The sequence below is a fragment of the Mixophyes fleayi genome, chromosome 3, assembly GCF_038048845.1.
Source record: "Mixophyes fleayi isolate aMixFle1 chromosome 3, aMixFle1.hap1, whole genome shotgun sequence".
Lineage (NCBI taxonomy): Eukaryota > Metazoa > Chordata > Amphibia > Anura > Limnodynastidae > Mixophyes > Mixophyes fleayi.
The window spans coordinates 269,990,593-270,011,355 of record NC_134404.1 but is presented as its reverse complement, the minus strand read 5'-3'; the positions used below and the strand labels follow the sequence as shown (position 1 = coordinate 270,011,355).

General features: G+C 39.6%; 1 protein-coding gene across 1 annotated transcript in view; it reads left to right on the top strand.

Annotated features, from left to right (window-relative positions):
- The first annotated feature begins 3,629 nt into the window (after positions 1 to 3,629).
- MYCT1 (MYC target 1) overlaps positions 3,630 to 20,763 on the top strand; it is a 36,816-nt gene continuing 19,682 nt past the window's right edge. Inside the window, exon 1 of the mRNA XM_075203579.1 lies at positions 3,630 to 3,833. Coding sequence (XP_075059680.1) covers positions 3,743 to 3,833 — 91 coding nt within the window. The 5' untranslated portion in view covers positions 3,630 to 3,742. The remainder of the gene's footprint in view (positions 3,834 to 20,763) is intronic.

Here is a 20,763-nt window from a genome sequence, read left to right as displayed (position 1 = left end):
GCAGACACGATGAACACTGGAGAGTTGAGGTGAGCAGGACTCTGTAGAAGCACGGAGGCAGCGGATAGGAATCAGCTGGTGCAGTCACGATGAACACAGGAGAGTTGGAGTGAGCAGGATACTGTAGAAGCACGGAGGCAGCGGATAGGAATCAGCTGGTGCAGTCACGATGAACACAGGAGAGTTGAAGTGGTCTGGAAACCACAAACGAACAACAGGAATCAGCAGGAGCTGAATACACGAGGAAACACAGGAACACCTTCAGAGGCTCATGGGGAATGAGACTCCAAGATTAGGCAACGAGGTATTGACCACAGGTGCTTTAAATAGGGAGTGTTGCCTGATCAGCCAATTAACTAAAAGCAACAGGTACTGAATGTTAGAAAGGGCTGCACATGCGCAGACCCTCAGGGTGGTGGACGGCCACGGTTCCTAAACACACGAGAAGCGGCACTCACAGTCCGGTGAGTGACACATAGCTCACTCAGAAACAGGAGAGGTGGCAGGCTTCAGTGCTAATCTTCCTCAAACAATACTAATTCATCCCCACTGGAATCCACCATCATAGAAGTCTGTGTACTATGATGTAATTGCCGATAATGGGCTTCCAAATGGAATTAGTAGGTCATTTTAGGGCAGAGCTGTCACGATTTTTGGCCAATTCTTTTACAGCAGAGCAAATATCAAAATGTTGTGCGGACTCATCTGCATCACCACTAGGTGTCTTGGGAAAGCAATTTTTTTCCAAAAAGCAGTTGCCACAGAAACTGAAGGAGAAGACGTCATTACAAGATGTTGATAGCTCTTGGATCCTGGCGAAGCAAATTAAGTATTTAATCTACAATTAAAATATAGTTAGCACATTTACTTTGTTTTATTTCATCCGTTAAATTTCTGTAGCTCCTTGTCAAAATGTATTATTAAGGCAATCACTTGACTCAAGCTAACCGCATCTTCACAGGTGACTACTTCGCTGGACTAAAGTACATTCCCCTCAAATGCTAGTCTTCTTCCGGCTGCTGCATTCTCCTACATGCTGTTGCAGAAACCAGAAATTGTCCCTACATTTTTCGGGATACAAACAGCATCTCCTGCATTTCATTTTTTAAAAGTTCTGTAACACCAAGTTGATTATGTGAGCAAAACATAAAATGTGATGGAATTCCACCCTGCTGTAATGCTTGAAAAATATTGGTGTCGTTATCAGAAATGACATATCCACAGGAGAGTCCAAGCAGGATTAGCCATGTTTCAATGACATCTCTTAGTTTTTGTAACAGATTGTCAGCTGTATGCCTCTTACTGAAGCTGCTGATTCACAGAGTCGCCTACTTCTGAAACTACTTGCTTCCTCTTGCAAAGGATTGTTTAACTGTCAATTGTTGCTTCTGGGGATATTGATGATGAAGGTGTTGGTGTGTAAAATGCAGGTGCTGGGATGTAGATGAGAGAAGGGAGGTAGATGATGCTGGACTGCTTGTTGTTATTTTTTTTAACCTAAGTTTCTGATTTTCCCAACAGCTTTCCATAAACTCGCTGAAAAATGACGTAACATGGAAGAGGATCCTAGATGGTTAAGGTCCCTAGCTCTACTGAGTATGGCTTTAAAAAACGCTAGAAATGGCTAGACAACTGTTGTCAGGATTTGTGTAAAAAGAATTCCACACTTAAGAGGTGGATTTTTGGTCTTATGCCCAGGCATGACAATGGCCTTTTTCTTATCACTGTCAAGAACTGCAGCAATTTTTCTTTAAAAGTGTATGAAAATCATATTGTGACCTATGAGGTGGTCAAAATTGAATGGGAATGACTGGAAATTAGTGTTAGTGAGGTTAATAATAATTTAGGTACAAAATAACACCTAAATTAAGTTATTTTAGGCCAAAAAAATTTTTTTTTTAAAACAAATTGCAAAACCGAACTAAAACCAAAACCAAAACACGCAAGGGCGGTTTTGGCAAAACCAAAACCAAAACCAAAACACGAAGGTAATACAGATCCAAAACCAAAACCAAAACACTGGGGTCAGTGACCATCTCTAGTTCTTCCCTTCATTCACATTTCTAGCTGGATCCACAATCCTGCGAAAGTAGGTACAGCATACTTTAATGTGAGCAGTTCCCAAAGTCAGTATGTGGTTGTCCACCTGTATGTGTTGTAGGTGGATAAATAGGCGCACAGATTGAAAGACCCTGAAGGGCTCCATTTTTTTGATGTTTGTAAATGACCAGCACTGTCATACTATAAAGGAAATGTAGCTTGTTTCCATTTGTATATAATTGTTTACCCATAATAAGAATGCACTGAATAGCAAAATACAAAAGTTAGACATAGAAGACGTCCTGAGTACCCAATCAACCCCAGAGCAGGGAAGATTTGACATAATAGCACTAAGGCTTTAGATTAAATCCACAGGAGCACATTCAATTCCCCATGTTGTTCTTTAGAACAATGTGGCCCGTGCACTATTACCGTTACTACGGTAATAGCTGAGCATTATTACCTCTACTATGGTAATTTCTTTGCTGAGAAATTACCGTAGTAACAGTAATAATGTGTGGGCCGCATTGTTCTAAAGATAAGCGCGGGTAATAGAATCTACCCCACTCTGTCAGCTGTTCCAACTAAGCAGCGCAGGGATGATTAGCAGAGGTCCAAGGCTTATGTAAGTGCTGAGACACTGTTAATATACAGAGGATTGTATTCATATTTAAAGTTAACTTTTACTATACAGCATACTTGCCTACTCTCACGGAATTCCCGGGAGGCTCCCAAAATTTGGGGAGTCCTCACGGACTCCCGGAAGAGTAGGTAAAGCTCCCGCATTTACCCAAATACATGGCAGTGAATGGAGGGGGCGGGGCTCAATCGTGTCATTAAGCTACGCCCCCTCCATTCGATGCCCTGAATCTTGGCTTTTTATATTTTTATAGTGGTGACTCGACACGTCCTCCTCCTACCCCATGTCCATGTCACATGACTTCTCTCCCGGATCTCCTGGGGCAATCTTAAAAGTTGTCATGTATACTGTACAGCTATTTTATAGTTATGATTTAAGTTGATTAGTTGATTGGGCCAATAAGCATATCAGCTGTCCTTTATCATAATTCAACTATAATTAGAAAATAATTTAAATCCATGAAAAACATGTTAAAAGTGCACTTATATGATTTACGGCTACAGTGTATATATTAAATATGATAAGGAAAAGGTTTCTGGGAACACATAAACTGAGGAAGTTATTTATTTAGTGAATGCCATGAACATTCTGTTGTAGACTTTCACACGTATAGCAGTTTCTTCATGTCATAGCACTCACCATCAATACAATACAGAAATACACTACACACAGACAGAGAAAACCAACTGGTTTACAGACATTTGTCCCAGGGGATTTAACAGGGTGCAGCTTGTTGTTCATTAGTGATAGAAGTAAATGTAAGCAAATCATATTTGAAAAGGCAATGGAATTGTGCATTGTTTAGAGTCAATTCAGTGCAACTGGGGAAATGACGAGAAGGAAATTGTTCCATGTCTCAGGAACTGTGTGGTGCCCTGAGATAAGAAGTGACTTGTTCTCTAGGTATAAATGCAGGAAGTGTGCTACACATGTTTCCTTTGACACCACAAAAGCGCACTAAGGATGTAGACTAACTGCTCTCACTTTGCCACTGAAACTCACACACATACAGTTCTTGCATGAGTGAATTGGACACACTTGTATTACATTTTAACATTGGATATGGGTAACATCACAGTGCATCAGAACATTACGTGCCATGCTGAGCCATACAATATTACATGCTCCAAGGAATTGGTGGAAGAGTTTGTTGGTAAGAGCAGGATTTCCCATTTTGATTGTTATGTTGATCTTATAGTGTTTACATTGTCTAGATGATGTTTATCATTATAGAAATGTTATCCTTGTATGCAAAGTTATGTATGTTTACTGTCATTTATATTTTTATAATTTTAAGCCATTAGGGAAAGGATAACAGAAAACATATATTTTATTATTTTACATTAATATTAAAAATGTATGTGTGTATAGATATATCCAATTGAGAGTTTTATTTTGTAGAGAACAAAAAAAGTACATTAATATTTACTTACTATTTAGTTCTTATGAATTATTAAGTGGAAATTAAACTCATAGAAAGTCATAGAGACATTAGAAGTTTCAGAGGTAGATTTACCTTAGGGAAACTTGGGTAAGATGTGGGAGAAGAATGGAATTGCATTTTTGCTTTTTAAATTGTAGTTGCCTTTATGTTATAAAAAAAAAAAATAAATAAATTATGATTGGACACAGTCACTTACATGATGTATGTAAATGTGCCCCTGTTCCATGTAGCTGGACTCTTTTAATTTGCCTCTTTATAGGTTTTAAAGTAGATTGTTTTAATTTGGGTGGTGAAGGGAAGGGGCAAAAGGGAAAATGACTGGTTGTATGGGACTGATGTGAATGAGTTCTCTGTACAGCGCTGCGGAATTAGTGGCGCTATATAAATAAATGATGATGATGATGATGATGATGTATTGTATTATTATTTTAGCCCAATGTAGCAATTTTATTTGTGTGCTTAATTGTACATTTAGGAATACTGAGATTTAATGTGTACTGTAAAGTATCTCCTTATATACATAAGATATACTGATTTTTCTTATTCATTACCCTATTTGTGTCTCATATGTTAAATGTTAATACATCTATACAACCAGCTAGTGAAAAAATGATCAGTATTATTAAATGTAGTAAAGTTACGTGATTGCAGTAAATATTATTGAAGCACCACATTACATATTCTTGAGTTACAGGGAATTCTGCTCCAAAACTTTCCATTCATCATTTAGATCACTGAATTCAGAAAAGATAATTAAATAAAAGTATAGTAAAACACTTGACTGTAATATAGTAGATGTGTCTCTCCTATTAATCATCAGTGTGCTCCAAGTGCATAATAATCTAAGAGTAGTGCTTTTCTATCCCTAACACAAAAATTGGTCTATGTTTTTCTGTAGGGGTTATTTAAAAGAGGTATAAGATTGTGGAGGTAGGGAAAAGTTAAAGTTGTTCTCTACTTTGCTTGCAAAGTGGCACTAACAATGGCTTAGCTGGTGGTACAAATGTCAGGATTGTGTTTAAGACTGGGTATATATATATATATACACATACATAAACATATACACACAAAGTAATAGTAGAGATGCCAAAATTTGGATGTTATCTCCAGGGTTTATCTTATAAAACATATACTGTTTTCTTGGTTTGACTTCAATAGAATGCTCATCTTTGGAGGAAAAAGGTAGCATAACTATATGATTGATATAGGCAATGTAATATCCACATGTGTTGTAGTATATTATAGATTGCTCTCTTGTATTGGATTGTGATGCCTTTCTTAACCTTAACACAATTACATTCCATTTATATTAAAGAAAGCATGGAGAATATGTTATGACATTAAAAAGAATACTTGTATGTAGAAACACTTGCAGCTGAACTGATCATGTGCCTAGTCTAGGTGACCTTGAAGCATCCATCTTTGCATTTTTATTAAACTTGACAATTATGTAATATTTTGAATTTTGAATAGTCCACACAAATAAATATTAATGCGATCATGAGAATTGCACCTTTTTGTACAAAATAAAAGGAATAGGAATCGTACTGTGAATTTTGGCAATAATGAAAAATAGTGACATTTCCAGTAATAAGTCTTTAAAAACTTGGGCTGTCCCTGGAAATAAGAGACAGTTGGCTTCTGTGACATAGATGTACACTGAATTTTATTTTGTTTTTACATGACCGATAGGACTTTCTATTGTCATTTGAAAATTAAAATACAAAGACAAAAAAACATTTTTCAGTATAATCCAAATTATTATATTCTTGTAATTAAGACACCCCTAGAAATTCTAAAATGCATACACCAATCTCTCCTGTTTATTGACGTTCTATGTGCAGTTTACTAGTGTTCAGTGAAAAGCTTAGGGTCTATAAGCATGTATATGCATGTGTCTCCATATGAAGTGAAACAATCAATTTTTAAGTTGTGAGAGATGATATTGATCTTTAGACCCAATCAAGCTCATTCCTGGAGGAGGTAGACCCTGGTGACATGATCTCTGGGATTTGCTGGATTCAGGAAGCAGTAATCATGGAGCCAGGAACAACTATCTGGAGGTTTTGTCTGTCGGTGATAGCCATGCTCGATTTGTATGGCTGTGCTCCTGGAATGTGCAGCCCACACAATTATATGGAGCCTAACCCAGTTCAAGAGCCACAAGCTTTTAACATTGACTGGTTAAGAAAATCTGTTTAACGGTGAGGACAGAGGAGCAGTGTGCCTACTGTCCATGTTACAAAGCGTTAATAACAGAAAAACAATGAAAGTCAAAAATATTGCTGTTTTTTTCCATAAGCCGGATTACTGACCATAGATGAAAAAGATTTGAACTGATTGCATTAATCATGTATTTGCAGTGCCAGACTTAGCATTAAGCACAGCAGGCCTGTACCTACAAAAGGCTAAGAGGTTACTGTTTTCCTCAACAGTAAACGTTTTCGCAGTTGGACAAATGTTAAATTGCCTCGGTGTAAGAAAGTTTAAATGGATTAAGGTTTATCTGAGGAGAGAATGATTTATGCAGAACAGTAGTCTCAAATTCTGCTCTGTGACAGGAGCATAAAGATACTACATAGTCTGTATAAAATAAGTGTGTCTCGTATATGGTGATAGGCCATTGGTACCAAAGGTTACATGCATAAGATATCTCCCACATGTCCCGATTTAGACAGGATATTCTTTTTGAATGATGTGTCCCTCCATCCCAACCAGACAGCTTTGTCCTGTGATGGGAAAGTTGTAAGGTATGCCGCGTTCACTGCAGCTCTGCATACCAGACCAGTGATGAGTGGGTGTTGCACATACCTGCCACTGGTGTTCGGAGGGGAGAGAAGAGAAGCATTGTGCTAAGCAATCCCTGAAATTAAGGCCAAACCCCTAACACGGTGTGACCATGCCCCATCGCGACTTAGCCACCCCCTTGTCCTTCTGTCGGAGTTGCACCAAAGTTGGCAAATATGTTATAATATTGGTGCTTAGGGTGAAATTCAGGCCTCTAAGGGGGCCTACATGTTCACAAACTCTGTTGCATACCTCACAACTATTCCATTTTAAGTGGGATAGTCCCAATTTGAGTGGAATGTCCCATCTTCTCATTTATCAATTTGGGTACAGTTGGGAGGTAGGTCCCAACAAATTATGCCATGCCTACCAGCAGCAGTTATGGGAGGCATTCAAGGGGTGCTTTTAGGGGAGGGAAAGAGGTCTGAGGGCAACACAGCGCTTTACAAACCTGTGGGTGTCATGACACAGCCCCAACGTGGTGTGGAAAGCCCTTTCTACAGGGACCGCACCCCCTTCTTGTGCACGCGCACTATGGCCTGAATTTTAAATTCAGAAATGTTGGAAGGTATGCAATTATGATCGTCTCAATAGGTAAAATAAGCTGGGAGTAAAAGGTTTCTGTCTGTTCTAAAGAACTCTGAATACATATTCTGGCTCTTTAAGACACAAAATACTTAGGAAGTCATTTACAATACACAAAATGGTCAAGAGCCAGCACAAAATTAGCTTTGGTCTCACCATTTCTTCATAGTGCATAGGTTTCTTGAGCAAGAGGCGAAATTTGCACAGGAGCAGCATATTGTGTTCCATTAACATCAAACTATTTTGTAGTTCACATACAGTGTACTTTGTAAATGAGGCCTTTTGGAGTATGAGGCCTATCTATATTAATTCAGTTGGACAAAAGGATTGCTTAGTGGTTGTCAAAAGTGTTTTAGTGGGTGACTTAGCATGAAAAAAATAGTAGTGGTCCATGTTTTTAGTACCAATCAGAGCCCATAGTAGTTTTAATCCACTAGTGTTGCAGGCAAGTAAATACAGCTCTATTAAGCCTTGTTGAAAGTGCTTGAATGGATCACATAGGCAAAGTTTACCTTTTTTTATTTATTTATGCATCAAAATAGCCATATGAAAATCAATTACATCAGAAATTTATAAGGATTTTTTAAGATATAGAAAGCTATCAAGTGGGTATTGGGGTAATAAATATAATTATAGAAAGTAAGCATTTTTTCCCCTGGTGCCACCAAGGGAGGGCTAGTAAATGTTAGCCTGTGGGGCAAGACTCAACTTTTAAAGGAAAGAAAATGCAGGTGGTCTAGTGACCCAGCCCAAGGTAGCCCCCTATAACACGAATGACAGCCTGGGTGGCTTGTCAGCTTCTAATGCATACAGAGCGGCTTTCCTCTGACTGGTCAGAGCATTAGAAAGTCTTTCTGTATTGGTTAGTAGTTATACCCCACCAGGGCTGGACTGGGAATAAAAATCAGCCCTGGCATTTAAAGCACACAGATCTGCGTGACATATTTAGTTAGATGGCTGGTTCCCTGGGGAGGAGCCAGCCTCGAGAAAGCCACTGGTAGGCTAGGTCAGACTACAATGCCGGGACCCAGGAAGAAAGAAATTACCAACCCGCTACTGCTTAGGCCAGTCCCTGCACCGGCCCATCCAGCCATCGGCCCTTGTGGCATTTGCCAGAACTGCCAGATGTCCACTTTGCCCCTGCACACCACAGGGGTATAACCTAAATTAACTCTATTGATACAATGGAACTCAATAACTCAATGTGTATGCAGTATCTCTAGACTAGATTAGTTAACTAATGTGGAAAATAATTTTTAATAATAATAATAATAATAATAATAATAGTTAGAGTTTTTTTAATATAAAAATCATTTATTTTTAACTCATTAAAAATGTATTATTACAAATACGACCTGTTCATTTTACTTCTGTAAACTTGAAACATCAACAACAACAAAACATCTATCTATATACATATATATATATATATATATATATATATATATATATATAGATAGATAGATAGATAGATATATAGATATATATATATATATAGTTTTCATTCATACGTATTTTATCTTAAACATAGGACACATGATTTATTATTGGTATCAACACATTCTTTCATTAATATTTAAAATGATCTAATTTGCATTGACATGTATGTAAGCTCATTTTCATAATTATTATCATTTGCTGGCTCTGTGGTTATTCATAGCTGGAGGCCATTTTAAAGCAGTAAAGCTGCAACAAATAAAATAGATAACACAGAGGGAACAAATGTGTGTTTAATAATGTCAATATAGGTACAACACTTTACACTAAAATGAAATATTATTTGCATAAATTTAAATATCATCAACTCTGCAGTTATATGAAACCTATTGTGAGTGCAGAAGACCAGATATTGACCTGTTCACATCTGTTTGAAAGGCTGATGATAAAAAAGGGTTAGTTGAAAATATATAAGTGCAGTTTATTTGCGCAAATACTCATGGAACGGCATAAAAATAATAGCAGTACAATAATATTAGCAACATACAGTCATACGATTATCCGCTAGCTAAGCTCCAGGTGGTAGTTACCCTGTGTTGGGAACCAGTCTTCAACTTGAGACTCTCTGCTGCTGGGGTCTGTGCTATATATGTATGTATAGATATATATGTATATTGAGTTGCAAAGGTAATAGCGAGTTAATGCCAGCAGTCCTGTGTCTCCCTGCCTGGGATACTGGCTCACACAGCTCCCTGTGCCACGGACACTCCTCACTGACGGATCCAAAGATCCTTTGCTATGCTGCTATCCAAAGATCCTTTGCTATGCTAATATCCCACTCTCTCTCAGCCATCATCCCTCATACTGTATACCCTAGTCACACTGTTGAACATATAGCAGGTGTTTAAAATTCTGATAAGGGGTGGAGACGAGATGTCTACCTGCCAGCACACAATGGGGTGTGTGTGATCAGATTATCAGCAGCTCTGGAGATAGCAGCTTTGCTAAATATTGTAGCAGACACATTGTATTCGCATGTCTGCATACACACACAAGGGACTTAGCAAATTAATTTACTATTTAAACATTTTGCTACATATTAACGAACTATCATGAATACAATGGTGTCTAATAAGCTTGGGTCTATCAACAATGATTGTATGCATTGCTTTTTTTGTCATAGAACTCACCGGAACTGAGTTCCGACACTTTTTTCGACGAATATTCCAAGTTTTAAAAGTAACTTTTGAACATTCGATGTTTGGTCCACGTGAAATTGAATCACCCTGTTGAGCGTAGCAGGTCAGCGGCAAAATCATTAAAATGGTGCATGTGGGCTGCTTGTGTGTTGAGTCCGATACATGCGTACTTGGTCAACACTGGTTGTGATGGAACTGCATGGCCTGTGACACTGCTCAACTTGTGATTGGTTGTGTGGTCGCGCGCTGAGTAATTACTGTGGGTGGCGACCATTATGTTTCGTTACACAACTGACGTGTGTGGGTGTGTGTACAGTGATTTACTATGTGATGTGAGTTCTGGCACTTTTTTTATTACAATAAAAACCACTGATTGTGTGTATAATCTATTTACCTGCTCAGATGCACAGTGTTAGCACCTGGGTGTTATAGTGTCACAAGATCTCTCTGAAAGTGTTATTTAAAAATATGTGAATGCAGCAGCATTTCATACTTGCCAACTCCCGGAAACAAAATGACGCGATTGGCCTCGCCCCGCCCACTCCCACCCTCCAAAATGGCGTGAATCACCAAGAATCGCGTCCAATGACGCGATTCTCGGTGAAACCTGGGATGCAGGAGAAATGCCAGCTCGCCCGGCAGACTGACCTGAATTTTGGGACTCTCCCGGACTTTCCGGGAGAGTTTGCAAGTATGCAGTATTTACAATAAATATTATAGCATTGGATTGTGATAAACCACATAATATAAATGTACTTTGCACAATAATTACATATAGACATCAATGTACATAATGCAGGCACATTTGGAACATAACTGAATATATCAAATACATTTTTCCCTTTTGACCGGGGCATTAACTGAAACATAATAAAGTTTGTGATGAGGGGACCAGGGATAAAAAGTGTAGTAACTCAATCCCTTTTTTGGGTGAGAAACAAGCTAAAGTTTGTCTAAGTGATCTCATTTCATCACAGTTAGTGATAATTTGAACTATATACAAAGGGATCTTTTCATGAGCTGATGAAAGATGACCAACGGGATATAAACAGGCAGAAACAATTTCCTTGGGGAAGGAGCCGCCTGAAAGTGACCCATCTTTTATTGTAATGCATTTATACTCACAGTTTCAAAATAAATGTTTGAAAAAAACTATTTTGGTGAAAATATTTTATTAAAGGTGAAATCTAGTGTCTTTCTGTCGGTGACCCATAAATATCACAAGTATAAAGGGTCCTGTGTTTAAGTAGGGACTAACCCCCACTATTAGTGCAACAGATGCTTCTTAGGTCATATTTACGTCAATCGTGGCACTCCAAATTTACCCGCTTCTTCCATAAATGTACATGTACCCCTGAACGCCACTGGAGTAAATTTCGTTCCCTGGCTGATTTCCTCCAATTCAAGTTTATCCTCTCATCTTACAGTTCCGCCCTCTCACTCACTAAACAATCTTTCTTTAAATCCCTCATCTCCTCACAGTCCTCTAACCCCTGCCACATCTTTTCCACCTTCATCACACTCCTGTGCCCCTTTCTCCTCTCCTCCCCTCCCATCCTCCTGACTTTGCCTCCTTTTTTTCCTCTAAAATTGATGTTCTCAGACTTGAAATCTCCTCCTCCATTTACTCATCCCAACCCCCACTTACCCCTTCTCTCCTCCTATCCACCAACTCCTGCACTTTTTCTGCCCTACCACGGGTGAGGAAATCCACACTTTCTTTTCATCCTCCCCTCCTTTATCCTGTCCCCTGAATCCTATCCCCTCTAACCTCCTTTGCTCAATTTCCCCCACCACCTGTTCCCACCTCACTCACCTCTTTAGTCTGTCCCTCTCCACTGGCATCTTCCCCTCTTCTTTAAAACATGCTCTTGTCTCACCCATTCTAAAGAAACCTAATCTTGACCCCACTTAACTCTCTAACTACAGTCCCATGTCTCTTCTTTCATTTGCCTCCAAAATACTTGAGAGTCTCCTCTGCAACCATCTCACCACTTAACTTTCTGAACACTCCCTCCTTGATCCTCTCCAATCAGGTATTTGACCCCTCCACTCCACTGAAACTGCCCTGGCTAGTCACCAAAGAACTCCTATCGGCTACAGCCATGAGCCATTTCTCCCTTCTTATCCTCCTGGACCTCTCAGCGGCCTTTGACACCGTGGACCACTCCCCCCTGCTTCACACACTGCAGTCCAGTGGCCTCTCCGTCACCATCCTTTCCTGTTTCACCTTGTTGACCTTTCTTTCTCTGTCTCCACCTCTGGTTCTATCTCCCCTGCTTCCACTCTCTCAGTTGGGGTCCCACAGGGCTTTGTTCATGGACCCTTACTGTTTTCCCTATACATCTCCTCCTTGGGTGAACTCATCAGCTGCTTCGGCCTCAAGTACCACTTCTATGCCGACATCACTCAATTCTACCTCCCATCTCCCGATTTCTCTCCCTCCTTCCTCTCTAAGGTGTCCACCTACCTTTCTGCCATCACCTCCTGGATGTCCTCTAGATTTCTTAAAATTAATATTGCTCAAAGCAAACTTATTGTCTTTGCTCCATCTCGAACCTCCTCCCCCTCTCACCTCTCTATTACTGTTGACAATTCCTCTATCTCTCCTGTTCCCAACTTCGCTGCCTGGGCATCATTCTCAACTCCTCTCTCTACTTTGCCCCACACATTCATTCTCTTGTCAATTCCTGCCGCTTCTAGTTACGTATACAAAACAAAAAGGTTTGGGGTTTAGGCTGGAATCCTGTGTCCCAGCGTTTTGTTTTATATACATATATGGGCATTTATATTGCCACGCAGCTGGTACCACATACAATATGGGATATACCGAGCGCAGGCTTATTGCCAAGCAGCTGGTACCATAAATAATGTGGGATATACCGAGCGAGGGCTTGTTTTTTCTCTGGTTTTGTTTCAAAATATTGCCTTATTGTCATAGCAGCTGTCCATCAAGCCTATTTAAGGCACATTTGGGTGTGGCTCACAAGCCAGCCTTTGCTAGATGTAAACCCCTATACCTGGGAGGTGAGTGCATCTGATGTTAACTGCATTTTAATTGTGTTTAAGTCAGTGTAGGACCTGCATATATTGAGGTGCCCTTGATGCTGGAATGCAAGCTTAAATGTTTTGATTAAAATATGAACTAATACCTCATGTTTTCATTTTGCTAGACACACACAAATATGCAGTGTAAAGGATAAGCGCTGACAACTGTCTTTTTGTTTTGTATACTTATATGGGCATTTATATTGCCATGCAGCTGATACCACATACAATATGGGATATACGGAGCGCAGGCTTATTGCCAAGCAGCTGGTACCATAAATAATGTGGGATATACCGAGCACGGGCTTGTTTTTTCTCTGCTTCTAGTTACGTAACATTGATCACATTCGGCCCTTCCTCTCCCAGGATGCCACCAAGTCTCTCATCCACTCTCTGATCATCTCTCGCTTGAACTACTGTAACCTTCTCTTTATTGGCCTCCCCAAATCTCACCTCGCTCCTCTTCGATCTGTACTAAACGCAGCTGATATTATTATCTTCCTTTCTCGCTGCTCCACTTTTTTCTCCCCCTCTACAAAGCCCTACACTGGCTCCCCTTCCCCTACAGAATCCTTTTCAAGCTTCTCACCCTCAAATACAAGGCCCTCGCCAACTCCACTGCTCCCTACATCTCCAACCTAGGGGTAAATGTATGAATCTCCCTTTACAATGCAGCGCCGCTTTAAATTTAAGCGCTGAAGAGGCTGAACACGCCGGAGATGAAGAATCCGGAGATTCATACATTTACCCCCTAATCTCTATTCACACTCCAGCCCACCCACTGCGATTGGCCAATGATGATCACCTCTCTTCCCCTCTGATTACCTCTTCTCACGTACGCAATCAAGACTTCTCCCGCACTGCCCTCCGCCATTGGAATGATCTCCCTCCCTCCTTCAGAATCTCCCCTAATCTGTGCAGTTTCAAACGGGGGCATTAAAAACCCACCTTTTCTTAAAAGCCTTTCAGTCACCCTCTTAACTATCCAACTTGTCGGCTACCGGTCCCTCTCATCCCTTCTTCGCCCTTCCTCTTTCATTCCGTGTGACTCTGTACCCCTTTCACCCTTGGGTCTTCAGTAAGTCTGCCCCTCCCTTTAGATTGTAAGCTCCTTTGAGCAGGGCCCTCTCTCCTCTTGTTTCCTCCGCTTTTAACCTTGCTCTCCAACTACTCAGCCCACCTCCTTCTTGGGCCTTCTGCCCTCTGACTCTGCTCTTGCTTTTCTCTGCACCTTTCAGTGGCTCTTCACCTGTCAGCCACGCCCACCTTCTTGGGCACAGGTGTTCAGCTTGTGCTGAATATCCCTCACCCTTTCTCTTATCTGTGCTTTAGGCTCCCTGAGTTATAATGTTTATTGTTACTTGTACCATGCTGTTTCACCTTGTACTACCCTATTGTTTGTTCCTGTACAGCGCTACAGATACTTTGTGGTGCCCTATAATTAAAAACTAATAGTAATAATAATACTTGTCAACTTTTAAAATCTCTCCATGAGATCCGGGAGGGGAGGTTAGGTAACCAGTGCAAAGTACAGGAAGGGATGTCCCTACCACCGATATGAAATGCCAAAATTCATGGCATTGCATAGCAGAGGCGGGGCTTGGTGATGTGAATTGAGTCATTAAGGCCCTCCTCCATCAAGACCCAAGAGGATGCCTACTGTTCTGGAAGTCCGAAATTTAGGAACCTTCTGTTAGAGCAGGCAAGTATGTCTTAGGTTTACACCAGAGAGAAGGTTTAATGAGAATTTCATGGGGCAGGGGGCTTCTAGGAATTTGAAAAACCCACTGTCTAGGAAAGAGAAAGGGTCTTCTGCTCGTACTGTTACAGACATAAGGGAAATCACTGGAAAAAATAAATGGGAGATTGACTTATTTATCTTAAGTAACTCAAATAAATTTTTGTTTTATGAGTAGTTTATGTTTTTTATGCTTTCTTTATGGTTGTTGATTATCCTACTGATTGCATAATTTGTGGTTATACTATTTGTCAGGAATAAGCCCCTCTAGCTACTCCCTGATTTAATAGCTTATCATATATTTCAACAGTCATACAATATATCACCTCTATTTTGTCAGGAAACCGCTCCTAACCCCTTTATCTGTCACAAATCACCCTCTGCTCACTCATGACATGGAAGCTTACTGTAAGGGAACACACAGAATTCCAGCCTAAACCTCACACTCACCTCTCTTTTAGGCTACAGATTTCGCTGGTCCCTTTCCCAACATGGACGCACACTTCACACTTCTCAGCAACTGCGACCACCTACGTATAAAGCCCTTAGCAAACCTATGACTTAATCACCTAATTGCACACACTCTGTGCTCTGGTAGCTAAACGGTTAACCCTTCACACAGTGGTTTCTAAAGAGTTAATCCAGCCAAGCAATCTGTCTCTTCTAAATAGGCAATGAATTTGTTTAGAGCGATAAGGACAGAACTAATAAATTGTTAGATTTAATACACAAAAGGATTTGACATACAAATATAAAAATTGCAAACAGTTATAAAAACAAATGAGATGAAAGAACAGAGCATCACGTATAATAATTTGTATGGCTGGGGGTAGGCAGAAAATATGGACAGTCTCACAGTTTGCTCACAAATATTCCCAAAGTTTTGACCTTTCGGTAATTGTTCACAGATATATCCCAGAGACAGCACTCCTTCTTCAATAAACTGGTCATAATCTTCCACACATTATATACCAAACATAATGGAATTATGACAATGTTGCATACCTTTCCCAAAGATATGTGATTATAGCTGTTCCCGGATACCGCCAGTACCTGTCATTCACAACCCTGGTGTGATATCTGCTCCTCAGTATGGAGTAGGCACACAGATTTCCCAAAATATGAACTATGAAGACATTTTCCTTTGAAGCTCATATTTCTATACTGTATAGGCCTTCAAATGCTGCCTTTGGTTGCAAGGATGTCAAACTGTGACCGGGCCCACAAAGTCTATTCAAGTGTCCAAAAACTAACTTGTGTCAGGATATAGCTCACATTGAAGCTGCTACAGGTGACACTGCTATCTTCTAACACTGGAATGTGCAGAGCCTCCCAAATACACAAACAACAGACTTTCTGACTTCACATTTTACACTTTAGTAGCTCAGCTTATCATTGGATTCAATTGATATACACGATTTACACTGCAGTTATGATTTAGGCCTTATTCCGTACAATTATGTGATGGGTTAACCCTTATTAATAACAGTAATTTCTCTCTGTTCATGACACCTCCCCTTTTTAAGAGATGGCATCGGGATTGACTGACAACTCATTGCCCAGGCCAACTCCCACAGATTCCTCCTGATTCCACTGGGATAGCGGCTGGCTGGTTCTCACTAGGGTCACCAGTGAGAGGGGTAACAAAAGACTTAAATTCTTCTGGTCCTTCAATAGCTGTGGGCTAACCTCTGCATTCTTAGCTACACTCTCTGTACCTCTCACTGATTGTGCCTCTTTGGGGGTGCTGCCTGAGAGAACGCCTCCCTTAAACAAAAACTCTTATAAGTGGGAACCCCTTAATTCTGGCACAGCAGAATACCTACTTTCACACGGCCCTGCTTCCCAGTTACAAAATTCCCTGTCAGTGGGACACACTATGCAATTCTTATCTGGGAGCTATTGGACAGGACACTCTGCTCTCCCTTGGACTCATCTATCTAGGGGTGTAGAGTAGGGATTTTGGGTCCCTCATCTACCTCCTCTAAGCTGTTAGATGACTGACTATGAGAGGGTGGGCTAGCAACTGACCCCCCCTGTCTCTATAGAAAATTCAGGTTATTGTTCAGAACTCAGATGGAGATCTGAGTGGTACACATTCGAACTACAGGTCACAGTAGCAATGTAAGGATTGCTGTCACTCGCTATTTGCCATTGGTCATGTCTATGTGTCTCCCCCACATTCTCAACACCCCTGGGTATGGCTGGTTTAGGCACAGAACAGACAATTTTAATTTGCCCTCCCTCCCATTTACACTGTACCCACACTTCTGAATACAATACCTGGTTAAGAACGTTGCTGTTACCTAACCCCTCAGAAATAATGGCATTGTAATCTACCACATTTCTCGAAAGCATCTTATCTACCCCAGCATAAATGCCAATATTTGCAGTAACAGTGTCATCTGTCCCTACCTCATGACAAAATGTCAGTGTAAAAACAGGTTTAGATTCTAATTCAATACTATTTTTGACATTATCATCATTATACGCATCGGGTACAATACGACATTCTCTTTCCCTGTCACATCCTGGCACCTGGAAAGAACCATGGGTACTCTCAGTAGATTCTAACACAGTGACAGGTGTGGCATTAGCATCATTACACACATCAGATACAGTACGACATTCCCTTTCCTTGTCACCACCTGGTACCTGGGAAAAAGCGTGGTTACTCTCAGCAGATTCTGACACTGAGTTCTCTCTGTTCACACAGTATTTAATTAAAAAAACAAAAAAAAACCAAAACCTTGGAGTTCTCCAGTAATATAGCATTTTCTCTTGAACTAAAATGTAAAAGCAGTTCTTTTTTTGTGGCTCTGCAATGTTTATATAAATTTAGTATACAATATTCAGAGAAAGTAAATCCCTCTTCTATTTAAAACACTGTTACTCAAGTACTGACTTTGTACATACTTTTCACCATCACTGGTTTACTCTGGAATGTCTGGAATGTTGTAGCACATTTTAATGGAGTCTACAGTAATATTTAAGGCTCTATTGTGATACTGCTCAGATTCAATTATCTATTGTTTTATTAAGAGATTAATATCTGTGAGTCTCCATTTACGTTGTTAAACTGAATTCTATTTTTAATACTTTTGTTGTTTCACCAGGCAAAGCAACAGATCTATTGTTAGTAGCAAGATTGTAATTTTAAAAAAACTGAGCTATTCAATGTCAGAAATCTTGTTCTATATGCAAATATTTGGTTTATATTTGATACTTATATGCTCCGATTTTGATACTCTGATGTACCTTTGGGCATTTTTGCCCATTCAATTTTGCACAGTATTTCTATGCAAGTGTTATGAATGCATTGTTTCAAATAATTTTGTTCAGTCTGTCAATATTCTTTAAATATTTTGTATGAATTATTATGAATACCTAAGTCTACAATTTAAAATTGTGATATGCTGGATTCTGTATCACAAACAAACAGATGGATCATTATTATATGAGACAAATGGTGAGATGCGTCATTGACTCACAGTACTCACAAAACCGCAAACCCACACATGAAATTCACATACACATTATATTGAATGGACGAAGCTGGTATCAACACATTTTCTCCATGGCACTATGTGGTGCATTGTGCAGCTTATATTAAGTAAATGTGATCCATGCATACCACCCACTGTACGACTTGTCAGGGGAGGATTAGGGGGATAACCATCTCCTGGTATAGACTGTTAGCAGAAAATGGCAAACACACCACAAAATTAGTTCCAGCTCATAAAATAAAGATATAGTGGTAGGTTAATTGGCTTCTGAAAAAAATAACCTTAGTGTGTGTCTGTGTGGTAGGGAATAAAAATTGTAAGCTCCAGAGGGCAGGGACTGGTGTGAATCATTAAATATTCTAATTATTTTTTTATATTTTAGCTCCAAACTAACCAATGATAAGTACTTATGTGTAGCATACAAAGAATGCAACTAGTAGTGAGACCACCGGATTTGCACAAATGCATTTGTATCAGGGCCTTTACAACTGCAGCCTGAAGGGGAGGGGGGATGCTTACACTTCAGATGTATAAGTTGTCAATTTAAAGTTTTTTAAAGCATGTGTATTTTAATCATCCCACAAACATCTAAGTTATAGTTTGTTCTTAAAGTCATCGTTTGTTTTTTTTAATCTGATAAATTTTCAAAAAATATGATAGCATAGTATGTGCTGTAATAAAATAATTACCTAATCATATACATCAGTCATTTCAAAACATGAAGAATTGGGACAGGGCTAAGATGACGCGATATTTGCATCATTAAGCCCCGCCCCTGCCACTTATCTATTGTGGGTGCGAGAACCGGGAGCTTGCCCTGCTCTCTCGGGAGCCTGGGAGGTCTCCCAGAAATGGAGGAGTCTCCCGGAGAGTAGGCAACTATGCGTTAACGAAAAGCAGCTAATGAATTTCTAGAGACTGAAGTGTCTTTTACATTTCTGTCGCCATTACTGAAGTCATGTTGTCTTACCTGTCAGTCTTTGATTAAATCTTGGTCTCCATGAAAATGGCCACCTCCATAGGCATCAATACATGGACATAGGACACAATTTCTGAACTGTGTCGTCATGCCACAGATGGCGAAGCCAAGCAAGTCTTGCACCGGCTCAGCATCAGGAAGAATCCCAGACTTTTCAGGGAGTGAGGGAGATCACTCTCTGACATTCAGGGAGAGTTGGCAAGTATGATCTAATGTGTAATATTTCATGTACATTATGTATTTAAAATAAAAAACCTTTCAGGAGGTGCATATTTTTGTGTCCGATAGGCCTAGTGTAGGCTAACATGTTGATGCGACTGTGACATCTGTGCACTGGATGCAACAGTATGCAATATTTAAAGCTGTAAATATCATAAGATTTGTGTTTAAATGTATTTTTGCAGATACTTTGTTACTGAATTTTAGCAAACCACTGTTAATCATATATTAGCATTAAACCCAGAATGTGATTTGTCTAATGAGAATCTAGTCTAAAAAATGCTTTGCAGTTTTCTGTGTGGTTTTGTAAACTGTCTTTTGATACATTGTACTGGATTGCATGGATTCTAGACCACAACCAACATTGTGGTTTGCGGTCTGCCGGTTTGAGATCATATGACTGGATGGGTCACTTTTACTTTGATAAATTACTTTGATACCCCCCATATCTTATTTTATTAGTCTAGTTTGCAAAACACTGAAGTTAATACCTGATGGTTGCTGTGAATTGCCACATGTTCTTTTTACAGTGTATCACTATTTTATATAAACTTTTACTACTTTAGTGCTGTTCGATGAAGGGAAAATTTCAGCCCATTCTATTCATAAAATAATACATATCAATCATTTTTAAGTTTATGTAATACCGTGGTGTATTGTGCTAAATAACGAGAAATATTTTGTTTCGATGTAGTTTTCAACTGCAGGAAGGGCATGTCTGGAAAATGGTGCTATATTTGGTAAACAGCGATGCCACCTCTGAAGTTATTCACATTATAAAAGCATGGACTTTATAATCAGTTTCCTGTTTGGGAAATTAACACTAAAATGATGCTGATTAGCCTATTTGTGCAAAATGTAGTCTATTTTTCAACAAGATAAGTGAAAATGTCTAATAGTTTCCATTGCCTTATCCAGCGCTTGTTTACATTTTAACCTTATTCCAATGAATGGTAGAATTTCAGTTGTAGCTTACTGTTTTTGCTTTGTGACCACTAAAATAGTGTGAAAAAGTAAGGAAAAGCCCAATTTGCTCTAAAAAGGGACTTTTACATTTTTCAGGCAGCTTATATAGTGACCATTAGCAAATTTGTTTAAAGAAATGTTGGGCTTGTATGTATTCTGCATTAATGAGCAGCAT